At 42.3% G+C, this 14,321-nt stretch overlaps 1 protein-coding gene across 1 annotated transcript in view; it reads left to right on the top strand.

Moving 5' to 3' along the window:
- Positions 1–2,820: 2,820 nt before the first annotated feature.
- Positions 2,821–14,321, top strand: part of ptprga (protein tyrosine phosphatase receptor type Ga) — a 353,219-nt gene continuing 341,718 nt past the window's right edge. The window contains exon 1 of the mRNA XM_044023374.1: positions 2,821–3,424. Coding sequence (XP_043879309.1) covers positions 3,331–3,424 — 94 coding nt within the window. The 5' untranslated portion in view covers positions 2,821–3,330. The remainder of the gene's footprint in view (positions 3,425–14,321) is intronic.

Raw genomic sequence — 14,321 nt, 5'->3', positions numbered from 1 at the left:
TCATATTACAACTATATTTACTTATTGAAATGTTTGACATTTAACTCTCTATTTTGAATGTTATGTAATTTAATGTGAAGTGGAACAAAAACATCTCTTCTGACTTTGTCTCACCACAGAAAAATGTGGTAATAACCACCTTGCCTTGTTTGAATGAATGATTTTAAAATAAAATGACAAAGTGTTGAATATTACTTTTAAAATCCATCCAATTACAGTATCAGTTCTGTAACACAGAGGGCATGTCCACACACACACACACACACACACTTTAGGGGAAACAAAGCAGGTGAACACTGATATTCCTCAGCATTTGCACAGCATATAAACATAACCGCTGTTGTATCAGAGCTCTTGGCGAATCAACCTCCACTGCTTCGATCCCCACAAAAGTGTGCGTGTGAGAGTGTGTCCACTGGAGGGGCTCTGTCCTCTCTTCTCGCTGTAACACACACATGCAAATGTTGCTTTTCTCCATGTCTGATGAAAGGATGGTGCTTCAAATGTCACCTGGTCGGAGCAATAACTGCTGTGTGGACACTTTCTGTTTTTGATCAATTTGTCAATCCCACCCAGCACCCACTGTTTATTCAGTTAAGATGTGCGTGCCTTTGCACACTGCCTACATTTTCTTGGGTTTGTGTCCTCGGGCTTCACAGTAAATAAAAGCAGGCATTACGATCTGAGCTGCACACCTATTGCATCAATTAACCTTTTTATTAAATTCTCCTGTAGGATAGAACATCCGTGAGCAACAAGGACGTTGGTGTGTACTGAAACACCGCAGAAGTCTATCCAGTAAAAGCAAATCTGTGACCATGCACATATCACATATCCATGTTTCTTCCAGTTGCATAGAAAGTGTTTGAGTGTTTTAGAGCTGCCGCCTCAATTAAAATAAAACGATATAATCTTTGTGCATCATTTATAGTTTATAAATCCTAGCTTAAAGGTTGTGACGCTTCAGGATGTGATTTAGCCAATGCCAGTTCAATGACTCCTATTAAAAAAAAATCAACCCAAAATTAAATACATTTAAATCTTGGGATTACAGGCAAATAAAACTAAAACAGGCAAATACATTTATCACAATTAAAACAAGAAATAAAGGAGGCACAACATGTGCTACCATGAAAATTAATTCAGATGAAGCAAAACTTGCTTATCAAGTGATGTTTTGTTTGCTGCTAGCCTCCTGTCACACATCGTCTCCTCTCACTCCACCCTCATATTTATGAATTTTTACAGAGATGGGTTCTGATGGTCCAGGAAAATTCATTAGTCAATTTGTGCTCCACTGCTGTATAGAGGGATGGGGAGGATCAGAAACTGCCATGAACCCACCCTGGACCATTCTCACACATGTAAACCATGCCATTACAGTCATTTTAGACATTGAGTTCAGTTTTGTCTTACAGGACCAGATGATGTTTTCCTCCTGCCCTCATTGTCCCCTCCACTCCTGTTATGACATCTAAAAAACAAACACAATCAGGACCGAATATAAGATACACATGAAATGTAATTAAAGAATTGAGTTCATGTGTGTGGGAATGTCATTTCTGTGAGCCAGAGTTGCAGTGTTTGCACACGAGAACCAGCTGTAGCTTTAAACAGATGCCGCCATGAGGCTGCAGGGTCTGCTGTGTTTTGACGTGTGTCAACGCATAATATGTCAGGATGCCTGCAGTGTGTGTGTGTGTGTGTGTGCGTGTATGCTTACATACATGAAACACCTTTTCACAGGCTGGGCCTGTATCCTCTAAAGAGACGGAATGACGGTGAACCTGTTGCCCATTATATATCTTTGACACCGTGAAGGTTAAGGAGGAGACGACTGCATGATTAAACATTGTACACTGTACATTTAAAGCCCCAGTGTGTAACTTCTGTCACCAACACAGCCACAAACAGAAAGAAAACAAAGCTATAGAGATAAGCAGAGAGTCATGTGGAGCTGATAGGCTTAACCCTACTGTTAACATCCTGTCGCACTTCTCATTACCGTAACTCCTAGACAGACAGTTTTTGACATCTACAAAAACTGCCGATCTGTCCACGGTGTGACCCCGCCTTTCACTCTAAGTCAGCTGAGTTTTGCCAAGCTTCATGTGGACAATAAAGAGGTAGAAGGGCTAGGTCATGGTCCAGAATGAATAAAGAACTGTAAACAGTTGCTTATTTGGGGAATTATTGATTGCTAATGCCAACTATACAACATTGAACAAGTGAACAAGTATTGCATTGCAATGCATCACATTGTTCTATAATAACAACTCTCCGTAAATCCTATCACAAGCCTTCTATCTATAGAAAGTATCAAATCATCCTCCTATCCCATCCACCCCAATAGGTGAATATTTTGAATGAAATTGGTTATCGTCTTGTTAACTGAAATAGTTCATAAATGATGTTTTATTGTAAAATTATTCCAAGAGAAACACATGAGGAGGGTCCCTGGAATACATTTTAAATGGTCCTTGACTGAAGAAGAAAAAAACCGTTTCTGTTCTAGGGCAGAATCCTCTATAGTGAAATGGGGGCCGCTTTGTCTAATGTGGATCTATTTTGGGGTCATTATAAGCTCGAGGACCCCCTGGAGAGTGCACGGCTCTATTATTACCTGTTATTATGGGACACGTTCCTGTTCTGTGAGCGCGCTCTGTCGCCGGCGCTAGGATCCAGAGGAATGACTTCTCTCTCTCTCTCTCTCTCTCTCTCTCTCTCCTCATCTCTCTCTCCCTCTCTGTTTTAAAGTCTCTGTCAGACTTGGGCTCACATGCGTTACTTCCTGGATGGATGGTGGAATGGGAAGCATGCAGCATCTCTCTATCACTAACACCACCACCACCACCGCCGCCGCCGCCGCCGTCGCCGCTGACACCAACACCTACACCACCGACTCTCCCGTCCTCTGTGTGCCCGACGCGCGCTCTCTCCACTGCCGCTGCCGCATGAGCGTCAAGGCGCTGTGTGGACCGTCGCTACTGTAGTCTCCGTCTAACCCACTTTCCCCTCTTTCGGTCGCTGCTGTTGCTGCTGCTGCTGCACGCGCGCTGGTCCTTCACCACCACCACTAACTGAGTGTTATGCTGATGTCCAGGAATATCGGCGGGACTTTGGGACGGAAAGACTATTCATTGGACCTCTAACTACATATCTGTCACCGTGCTCAGTCTCGGGCTCCACTGCGTCCCCAGCGCAGCTCTTTACGCAGCGAAGACGCCGCTGATTTGACCGGGACAAAAAGGGGGAAAAGGAGGAGAGAGAAACTCATCAGTTGTTGCTGCTTGCTTCCTGTTTGTATGTCGAATTGCATATTTACCTACAATGTGGAGACTACCGCGTTCGTGCTGTTGCTGCTGGTGGATTTTCCCTCTGGTTTTGTCAGCCTCCGTGTTCCTCTGGGCCGACTGTCATCCTGGTAAGTTTCATCCCCGACAAGTCTTTGTGTCCTGTTTTTGTCTTCGACTAAATAGCACATCGGGGAACTATTGTCGCGGAGATATGCATCTCTTATGTGCTGTTCGGGGGAAACAAAAAAACAAACAACACCCAAGTCCACTGATTTGATGAACTGTCAAATTGGCTTGACGCGCGTTATCGGCACAGGCACGTAGACTGGAAACTGCCTGGGACACAAGAGGCAGTGAGTTAAAGGATGCTGGCGACCTGTTTAAACACCATCATACCCACTCCGAGCACAAGTTCATCATCCTTTTTCCATCTGTTGTCTTTGCCCCCTGAGACCCAATCTGCCTTCACAGAGCTCCAGTTCCAGTTTTTCTTTCATATAGCAATATTTGTGGGGAAGGTTTTTTTTTTTTGGAGAGGACTGGATGGGGCAGACTGGCAGTTGGGTCGGGGGGTATGGGTAGATAAAACATGGGGAGATGTGATGCGTTGTCAGCCGCCGGCGCGGACGCCAAAGCCGTTATCTCACCGCCTGAAGCAAGACAGCAGGGCTGTGAAGCCGTCTTCTCTCCTCACACAAACACATGCAGTTAAGGCTCGAATTTGTTCCAAAGGCGAAATCAGACCTCATGTCAGTGGCACTGTGAAGGAGATCCATGCAGGGGGTCCACAGATAGCAAGATCTGACATTACATGCCCATGTGGTTGTGTTACACTCTGGTTTTGAATTTTGGATAAAAAGAAAGTAAAAAAGAAATACTGTCCTACATGAATACTTTAAAAATAACCACATGATCAAACCTCTGCCTATAAGTTATATAACAGAACTCACATTTCCCACATTCATTTTGCAACGCTCTACTCCAATTATAGCAAACTCCAACACCACTGAGACCAGGCACTAACATGTGAGGTCCAAACTGTACTGTTTTTCAACAATCGTGTTAATCGTCTCTTTTTTTTCCCCAAAAAGGCAATTCTGAAATTGCAAAATAATCAAATTTGATCTTGAGAAAATTGTGTCCATGTTAGCTACGGCACCCCAAGTTGAGGATTATGTGTCTTGAACATTTTCACCAGGTCTCCAAACCCCAACCACTTCAGGGTTACAAATCTCTAACTCAACTTAGTACAAAATAGATGGGAGGTAGTTTTCTGCTCGGGCGCCGTCGCCTGATATTACTACTTTCAAAATTAAATACAATTTATTAGAGGTTTGATGATGAGAACAAAAAAAGCAAATAGCATGTAATTGCGTCTTCAAAAATAACTATCATGGGTCAGTCAACAGGACAGTGCTTTCGTAACATCTGTAAACTCATAAAAAATAAATGGAAAAAGGGGGAATGACAAAAAAGACAATTTTAAAATTCACACTATGACGGAACATTCTCGTCGACACATTTCTAAATGCTGTCCTGATTTTGATGAATTACCCGTTCCCACCATCAACGCTGCAACCGATCAAGGGAACAAAACATGCTTCACGATAGAAGGGCATTCATTTCTCCACTACACCCTCAGTTGTATTACTGGCCCCTAAATGGCCCCAAAACTCTCTCCACACGGGGAGTTGCTCTGCTGATGAAATTCATCAAAGCGTGAGTCAAAATCCTGCAGTTGTCTATAGATATGACATATTCTGCACAGACCCAGTTAATCAGACAGTATTAGCCTAGTTTTCAGCTCACGGAGATTAGCTCTTATATGTCTTATGCATTTTAAGCAGTGTCAGGAAACACACACACGTTATCTGTGTGTGTGTGTGAGAGAGAGAAAGAGAGAGTGAAGCAGCTAATAAAAAAAGGCTGCCTCACTGACCAGTGAACACAGTCGCTGCTTTTACAAATCAGTGCAAGGAGTCATGTGCTGTTAGGGCTGATGGACTGACTGTCATCCTTTTTTATATATATATTTTAATTGAGCTCTTTTCTAGACATTCCCTTTTTTTGTTTGCCTTTTTTTTTTTTGTCTTGCCCCTTCATCGGCTTCATTTTTCATCTGGCATTCTATCTGATCTCAAATCTGGAGAGAAATCAAATCAAGTGAGCCCAGGAACAAAACGGCGAGCGCTGCGGTGAGCGATGGATGGCACTGATGGATATATGGAGGGAGAGATAGGGTGGATGGATGCGATTATAGAATTTTTCCATGTCATGTACATGTAGACTTGAGGATTGTTTGTATTGTTGGAAATGAAGCCTCTAGATATTAACAGATCAAATAACTGCCCACAAAAAAAAACAACTGAAATTCTTACAACCTCATGAGCAGGCAAAAGCGCTTGTTGTGTGTATTGGAAGACAATACTGTAACACACCCAATAGCTAGTTTGGACGTTGTGTCTGTTCACAAAAAAAAAAAAACAGATAAATATTTTAATCAAAATAAAAAAGAACAGTATAAAATAAAACAAAGACTGCCTGCAATGACAAGAAATAGGAAAGGGAGGTGGAAATGAAATGACAAGTGCAAATCATTAGCATGTCACTTTGTCGTCTGACGGATAAGAAATCCATACAGAAATGTAGAGATGTTGGGGAAATCGATTGCAAGTGAAGTAGAACCTGTGCATATAGGAAACTGACAGACAGATGGATGAATGATATTCACTTGGCAGTTTGTGATGCTTTACTGACACAATGAATGTCTGGGGAAGTGAGCGTAGTTGCCGAAGGGCAAATCCATGGCTCAGACCTTGTACATTGATAGCACCCTCACCCCCACCCAAACCCTCACCCTACACACACCCACACACCCACCCTCTTGCTCTCTTACTCTATTGACCCCGGCTTTCACAGCCCTCTCTGCCCTCGGCTCTGCTGCATGTTTTCATGATATCGGCTGTGAGCAAGCTCAAGGTGGATGGTTCATGTTGAGTGGCTGGTGACTGATGTAGAAACAGAGATGAGTGTGCTTCTCTCTTGGTGGGTATCATCATCCACTGGCTCTCTGTGCCGCTCTCCTTACCTCCAGCACCCTCTTCTTTTCTATTAATAAGGCTCTTAGCTGGGAGATTGGCTTGGAAAGGCAAGATCGGTTTTCCTAATATATATATATATATATTTAAAAAAAAAACTGCCATTGGTCCACATGCAAATGTGGATCGCCCCATCACCCAAAAAAATGCATCTGACAATTTAGTTTGAAGCTAATTTTACTGAAGTGTAAAATGATCATGCTGGAAATCGTGCTGAAAACAAGCCAGAGTAAATTGTGATGAAATATGCAAATACTTACAGTATAATCACCCTGTTACTGCATTTTCGTCAGTTATTTTAATACAAATACATCTGCAATATCAGGAGAATATAGATGAGGTGCATGGAATTGCAGTTTGTGTTGTTCCCAGTGTTTTAATGGATAAAGAGCAATGACAATCACCTTTGAGATGAATGTTAGAGTCGCAGTATGTCTTTTCTGTGAAACGCCCGTCACTCACCCCATGTGCGTATGTGCCTCTTTTCTTTTGATGCAAATATGCACGTAGTTAATTCAAATATGTCGGTTTTGTTAGAGAACGGCGTCAGAGGAAGACAGCAGCGATTCCTCTCATCTCATGTATGTGCTGTTTTAGTATTTGTCTGCATATGCTTCAAGCAGACATCTCATCATTGCTGCTGAAGTGGCTCCCCGTGATTTTCTCAGCCGGGAGTCTGCGTATCTCGCAATTACAGCCTTAGCTCCAACCTGCAGTGTCGGAAAGGCCACTGGCAAAGGTTTTACCCTCTGAGCTTGGCGTGGAGCTCACCGTCATTGTTTACATCGCTCGCTGCATAGAAACACGTGCAGTAAGTCGAGTGCCGCTACAATTACCGCAAGTTTGTTCTACGCTGCTGAGTCGGCACGACTGAATTGCTGCCCCCTGTGGTTGTCCATGTAATGGACGGTTAACAGCCACTAAAAAACATCTGTCTTTTTGCGGGGATGAACAGCACTGAATTCACCACGGGGCATCTGCCGGCTGACACGAAGCATCACTTTTCCCTTTCCATCTGTGGCGTGCGTGCGGTGTCAGTGTTGAGGCATCGCACCCCTGTCACCGCTCGGTATTTCAGCCCTGGGTCAAGCAAAGACACAGGAGAGAGTGAAAGAGACAGAAAGAGAGAAAAACTGAAGGGGGCAAGGAAGGAAAGAGATGTTTCGCATCCAATCTGTCACTTTTTGCTGGGAAGAAATGAATGGGCGCCGTTGCTCCTGGGCTGGGAGGGGGAAAAAAAGAAAAAGGCAGCCATTGTAATCTCACCATTGCTTGAGCTAGCACATCATTTCACCTCCGCAAATCCTCACAGCCTTCCTTCCACACATCACTGTTTTGTCCCATCTGCCCGTGTCCCTTTTCACCCATTTTGCTTTTAAACTCACCCTCCTCTGCTCTCATTGTGCACCATAATGGCTTCTTTAACTATTAAGCAGGCCACTATGTCGTGAACCTTTTCTTTGGCTTCTTTTTCGTGTTGCAGTGATATGGGGGAAAGGTTGACATTTAGGGAGGGAATTGGATATGCTTCGTGGCCCTCATTCGCCAACATTATCACCATCGTCATCATCTCAGTGCTCAGCGGGCTATTATCTGGCCTTCACTGTGGTCAGAAAAACGCTGTAGATGCCAGCTCAGGTCACTTTATCAGTCCGCTCAGAGCCTGTCAACACCACCCCATAATAGATTTATTAAAAGATACCGTCTGTGTGTGTGTGTGTGTGTGTGCACACATTTCTATATTAATGTGCATGTATGATGCAGTAGGGGAGGGACGAGTCGGTATTAGGCAGTTATCTATTTCAGATGCCGTGTTGGTAGCAGTCGGCATGTCGCTGCACGAGAGAAAGAGAGATTGTGAGCCAGATAAAGAGATTAAAAAAAAACAACTTTTTTTTTTTATTCCTCTATTGATTTATTTTTTTTTACTGGGAAATGATGCTGTTTTGCCGCACTAAGAAGGAACTAAAGATAGATAGATCTGATAATGAAAGCAATAGTAATGGTGATATTGTGTGCAGTGGTGCTAATGATATCTCAAGAACACGAAGGGAGGAGCTGAGGATGGAGCATCATTTTGTTTCCCGAACAGTATGAGTGTGTTGCTTATTAATCTGTATCTTATTTTATTTTTATTTATTTATTTATTTTTTAATCCCCCCCCGTGCACTTCATGAGCTTGTGGCCCCACAGTGCAGCGTACCAGTAGAGAATTCTGGGAAAGATGGAGCTGTCTTGTTTCCTTCTCTGCGACTTACTGGGCTGATGAAAATAAGGCGCTTCAACGGTTACAAGGGTTTTGTGTTTTTTTTTTTTCTTCTACCCTTCCTTATCCATTGTTCCACCTCACTGTTTTAATCAAGTCCCCTGCCTGCTAATTTGGAGAAGAGGAGGGGGGCTCTCCCCTATCGTTTTCTGCAAGACGCTTTCCGAAAGTCGGCTCAGTCAAGCCTGTAAGAACTGCTTTCCCACCGCACTGCCGGCCCACCTTCTCTTCACAATTTCTCACTCTGTTCATTCTGCTTTGCTAAGGCCTGTTTGCTTCTGGCAGGATTCTGTGTTGGCTGCCATATGGGCTTCCTCCTGCTATTATCACTAACATGCTTCTGAAGCAGACATTTCATGCGTACCTTTGACAATGATGCTCATGGGAAAAAGAAAAAAGCTTACCATAGATCCTTGCATCAAACATCTTCTTGTCCGCTACAGCTCAGCTGCATTGGCGTTAAAGAAAAACTCCACTGCATATGTACGGATTTTGGACCTTTTTGTTTTAGGAAAGAAAAGAGAAAGTTCACTAAAATATTGCAGTTCCTTTTTTGTGGTTATTTTGTTTGTCACATTCTCAGCATATACACACACACACACTAAGTAGAGGCTCACAGTGCTGTTTGGCGCCACTGTGGGTTTACCAGTACTATCAGAAAAGTTAGCTAAAAGAGGCTTAAACAAACAGAGTAGGAGATGTTCAAGGGTTTAGTGGTACTTATTACTGCAAGTGGTCTTTAAATGCAGTAGCTTTGAAGGGAGACATAGTTTAAATCTCTTTCCATAACACAATATTGTTGTGTAAGCACTAGTATAAAAAGAAATGACGTGTTCCGCAGCCGCGCAGGCCAACAGCAACGGAGTCAAAGATTAGCAGAATGCTGGTACACTTGCCTGTTTTTTCGTCACCACTCCCTCTTGTAAAACCAATAAATGCTGCAAGACAAGCTGGCAGGCTGTGGTTGCGTGCCGGCAGAAACACAACACAGTGATGGGAAAGACAAAGGGAAATGAGGATGACACGGCGACAGCACGAGATGTTGATGAGAGTGGAGAGGTGTACGCAGCCAAGCCCCCTTTTCCCATCTTGCTTGGCACAGTGCCACGGGAGCTTCTTTGTCGTTGTGCAGGGCTGCTGAGTGTTAAAAGGACCTTAGACTGACAGCCCATCAACCGGCATGGAGTCGAACGAGACTAAACGGAACGGCGACACCCTGCGAACGGTGGCGTGCAAACGGAGAAGGAGATAAGCGGAGAAAACAAGTGGACACAATGAAGACCAAAAAGCGAATTTATGCTCCACCCGCAGATTAAAACCTGTGACCCCGAGTTGTTTTGAAAGATGCAATTTGATGGGATAGTCCTGACAGTGAGCTACTGACGGTTGCCAGGTGGTTCTCTGGGCCACAGTCAAACTCAACTCCATAACCACCAGCTCAGCCACAACCACCATGGCACATGTCAGGACTTTCAGACACTTTGTGTTCTTTTGTCAGGCTCAATAGGTGGCCCTTCACTCTGGAGCTGTGACAGCTCTCCAATACACTGGTGAAAGGTGTAGATGGGTGTTCCTGCCGTCTCCCAGAACACTTTCTCATTTTGAATGGTGAAATGCACTTCACTTGCCTTCTATCAGTCATCCCTGCTGACAGAAGAATGGAGGAGTGAAAGCAGCTATTTTCTCCCTTAGAAAGGTGAACAAAATGCCACCGTCATACTATGATATTTGGTGTGTCAGTTGGACACACGGTCCTCATGTTTTACGTAGCAGTTTGTAAGCTTGTTGCTCTCCCCTCTTCGGCAATTTGCCCTTTTCCTGCACTCCCTTTAGTTTAATTCTTTTCATTTCAATATTCATCAATGACACATGGCGAAGCTCACAGCTCTGAACTTGCTCGGGGACTACTGTGTCTAACTTGTACTAATATTCACTTAACATTCACTCAGCTCCTCTCTCGTTGACACCGTGTCCAACGAGCTGACGCGTGGCCTTTTGTCAGAGCTGAGGACAAAGTGTTCACATTCATTTCACAAACATCAGTTTTCACGTCACAGCTCAACAGCCAACATCACATAATATAGAAACAGTACTTACATTATGATGGCCTTGTAAGGAAGATCACATTGTTTTGCAATGTCTTATTTAGGGATTTGATTTTAATGTGTAATATGCTGGCATTTGATTTTTGCAGTCATTAATTATTTGTGTCTGAGATACAGATGAAATAGTAGGTATGATTTTCTGTGTTTGGAGAAAGACAGTTTCCCTCCTTCCTTGTCATTTTTAAAAAAAAAACCTTTTAAGCAATTATTTGTTTTAAGGTTTATTAATTTTTTGAATATGTAGTCCTGAACTCTTTCTGCCATTCACCAAAAATCTGCACTTTACCGCATACCATTCCTCCTACATTAACCTATTTCTTTCCTTTCTACTTACATATCTTCGTTTTCTTTCTGATCCTTCCAGCAGTATTTGATTTCTGTTGACTCCCCTCTGGGTTCCTCCCCTCTCTGGTCACATTAACATGCTTCTGTAACCATGGATTATTATTCTGAACACATTATAGCTGCAGCCCTAACTGCCAGCCAAGCTCAATCAAGCCATATAAATCCCTTTTTTCTCTTGACTGAAAAAAGCAAGCTAGGGCACACATGCACCCGCGTGCGCACACACACACACACACACACACACACTCACTCACTCACCCTACGGACATTCACAAACGCCTATGGATACACACAATGTAATTTAATTTTACAGTTGTTGAGTGCTCACAAAGTAGCATTCGCTGCAAAAGTCATTGATGAACTAAGTGAAAATGAAAATTAGGCTTCAGGATGAATCTCAATGTCAACATCAGGATGCAAAGTGTTGAGGACACGCAAGGGCACATTTTAAAATCTCCTCCCTTGGCTGCTAATGAGGATATAAATGTGAACATATAAATGTGTATTATCACAATTGTGAAGATAAATAGCCACAGTTGGCTTAGTCACAGACACAAAACTCTGACTATTTACAACTGAGGTCTCACTTTTGTGGATTTGGTAATGATTTCCATCAGTGAATATCATCTTTTATTCAGCGGGTTAATTGCTGAGGTCAGGCTGTTGGAAAAGAGTACAGCGCAATAGTAAATGATCAGATTTCCACACAACTTTTGGAGGACCAATTTATATTTTTTGTGACAGCCGTGTTGACATTGTGAGAATAAGAGATTATAAAATGCCCACAGAGCAGTGCCCCCTGCTGTCAGAAAATGGCAATCTAATCATGTTAACTCCAATAGACAAAAAAAAGGTAGCAAAATGAATGTTATTTACACAAATGCTGTGGGATTCTAGTTCATTTATTAGGAGATGTAAACTTCATTTCTCAAATGTCGAGGACGTAGATTGGCTCTGGAATAATGTCACATTTTGAATGCTAGATTTGTATGAAAAAGATCCAGTCTGTCCCCCTTTAAAAGGAGAAAGTGTAACAAGGCTAAACATTTCATTATCAAAACATTACAATTTTGAGACACAGTTAGCAAACTGCAAATGCTACTGCCTGAAATTATGCATGAATGTCCTACTTATTTTAATGTCAGTGATTGTTTCCAGAACAGTCTTGTTGTTTTCCGATTGTAATTCTGCCTTTTTGGATAATAATATATTTTGTAAAAAAAAAAAATGTTTTTGTTTTCATACAAGTTACAACATCCTATAGAGCAATATCTAAAAACACTAGCTATGCGTCAAGTGAGTCAGTTATGTGTTGTGTGAGTCAGAATCAGAAAAAAAGCCAATACAAATTTGGAATCCTTGCCAAGTTAGTGGGCAAATATGAAAGTCAGTTGGTGAACAAGTTGATACACTAATGATGCACCTTCCTCGTACCATAGAGGAGAGGAAGAGGTGGTGAGTCAAGCAGGAGGTGCAGTGGCCAGAACACAAGTTTGAGGAGGAAGATGCTCAGTGAAGGGGGAGTGGGTAATTATGTATGTTGATAAGTCTTAAAAATAAACAAATTGTCTCCAGTTGTATAATTATATTTCTTTATTGAAATATTTGGTTTCACCATATGCAAATTTGAATACTGCCTAACCAGTAATGATGATATTTAATGGCTTTTGTGTTTTGTCATGTCTGGTAAAACAATTTAGACAAATGTGATATGATTGCATTTGTGTGTGTGTGTGTGTGTGTGTGTGTGTGTAAATGGCAGTATGGATTATCTCTTGCACGGTGTGTGTACACTTACTCTGGATCATCGCCTTGCGTATATTGATGATATACTGTAGATATATGTATATATATATATGTATACACACATATATATGTATATATATATACATATATATATATATATATGCATGCATATATTATTGTATCACTCACTCTGGGCAGTGTTGAAAATGATTATCCATCATCTCCTTCCTGCTTCGTGCTCCCCAACTCCTACTAAATGATTTCTTTGTGCACCCCTCGTTTCTCCTGCACTCCCAAACTCAAACACACACATACATCATCAGGATGAATTTAAGAATTTAAGCAATACATTTCTCTGAGGCAACAACTCAAAATCAGGTAGATGCACCGTATATTCAAGCATGATGAAATCAAGCCCTTCAGACAGCATCATGCATATTTATTTTACAAGTTAGAGAGTATTTTTTTTAAAACTTTAGACATTTTAGCACATAAATGATGTTGGTGCATTTATTTATTACTGACCCATTACATTGAGCTGAGCTAACATTGCAGACTGACTAGGGTTAGATTTGAAGCCTAGCACATAGCTAAAATCTGCATAGCACAGTGTGGTGTAGCACTTCACTAAAGATCTACATGGTCAGTGGTCATCTAATTGAAAAATAATTAATTAAATTAAAATTACTACGCAGTGCAAATAATCTTGAATGTCAGTTTGTGCCAGCACTGGCCTGCACGTTCCCCTGCTGAGTAATTAATTTACATGGCACCACCAGGATGACCCTCGATAGGTTTGCATCCAACCCTCTGATTCCACGCTTGGCTATTTACTCCATTACTCAAAGTGTGGGTAGTGGGAGAAAAGAAAGTGAATAAAGAAAAGAGACAGAGTGAAAATCGCTACATGTTAAGAAGTGTTGTGTCACATTGGGCAAAGAGCAGTTCAGAGCCCCTCTCATTAAATTCTTGCAGTAGCGTTGGTTTTTCCACTTTAATGCTTGGGAGACGCTGGCTTCCTTCACCAAGAGAGATAGGGACTCGGGGGCCACGGAGATGAGCGCAGAGCCCAATTTGTCTTAGTTCCACAGGGAGGTGGTTTAAACAGCGAGGCCCTCTCCTCTTTCTTAATCTCTAGTGACCTCTCCACTCTCTCTCTCTCTCTATCTCACATCTCTGGTGTTCCTTCCTACACTTGGTGCTTTGTCCTCTTTTAGCCGTCTTCGTGTTATCTGTTTGTCTCTCAATCGCCGAACATCGCGCTACACAGACCCGCTGGGATATGAAGGGCGACTTTGCCATGCTGCATTCCCTTCATTCCCCTCACTTAAGGTCCATGTCTTTCAAATTACAAATCAAAGTCACAAATTAGCATGGACACATTTGGGATCCGGATAATCACAAACTGTCACAGTGATCATGTGTGTCCATTTCAAAATCACTTAGCTTTAGAAAACTGTACGTT

Source organism: Solea senegalensis, linkage group LG4, assembly GCF_019176455.1.
Source record: "Solea senegalensis isolate Sse05_10M linkage group LG4, IFAPA_SoseM_1, whole genome shotgun sequence".
Lineage (NCBI taxonomy): Eukaryota > Metazoa > Chordata > Actinopteri > Pleuronectiformes > Soleidae > Solea > Solea senegalensis.
Note: the sequence above shows the minus strand (reverse complement) of the source record. Positions and strands in the feature narration are given on the sequence as shown.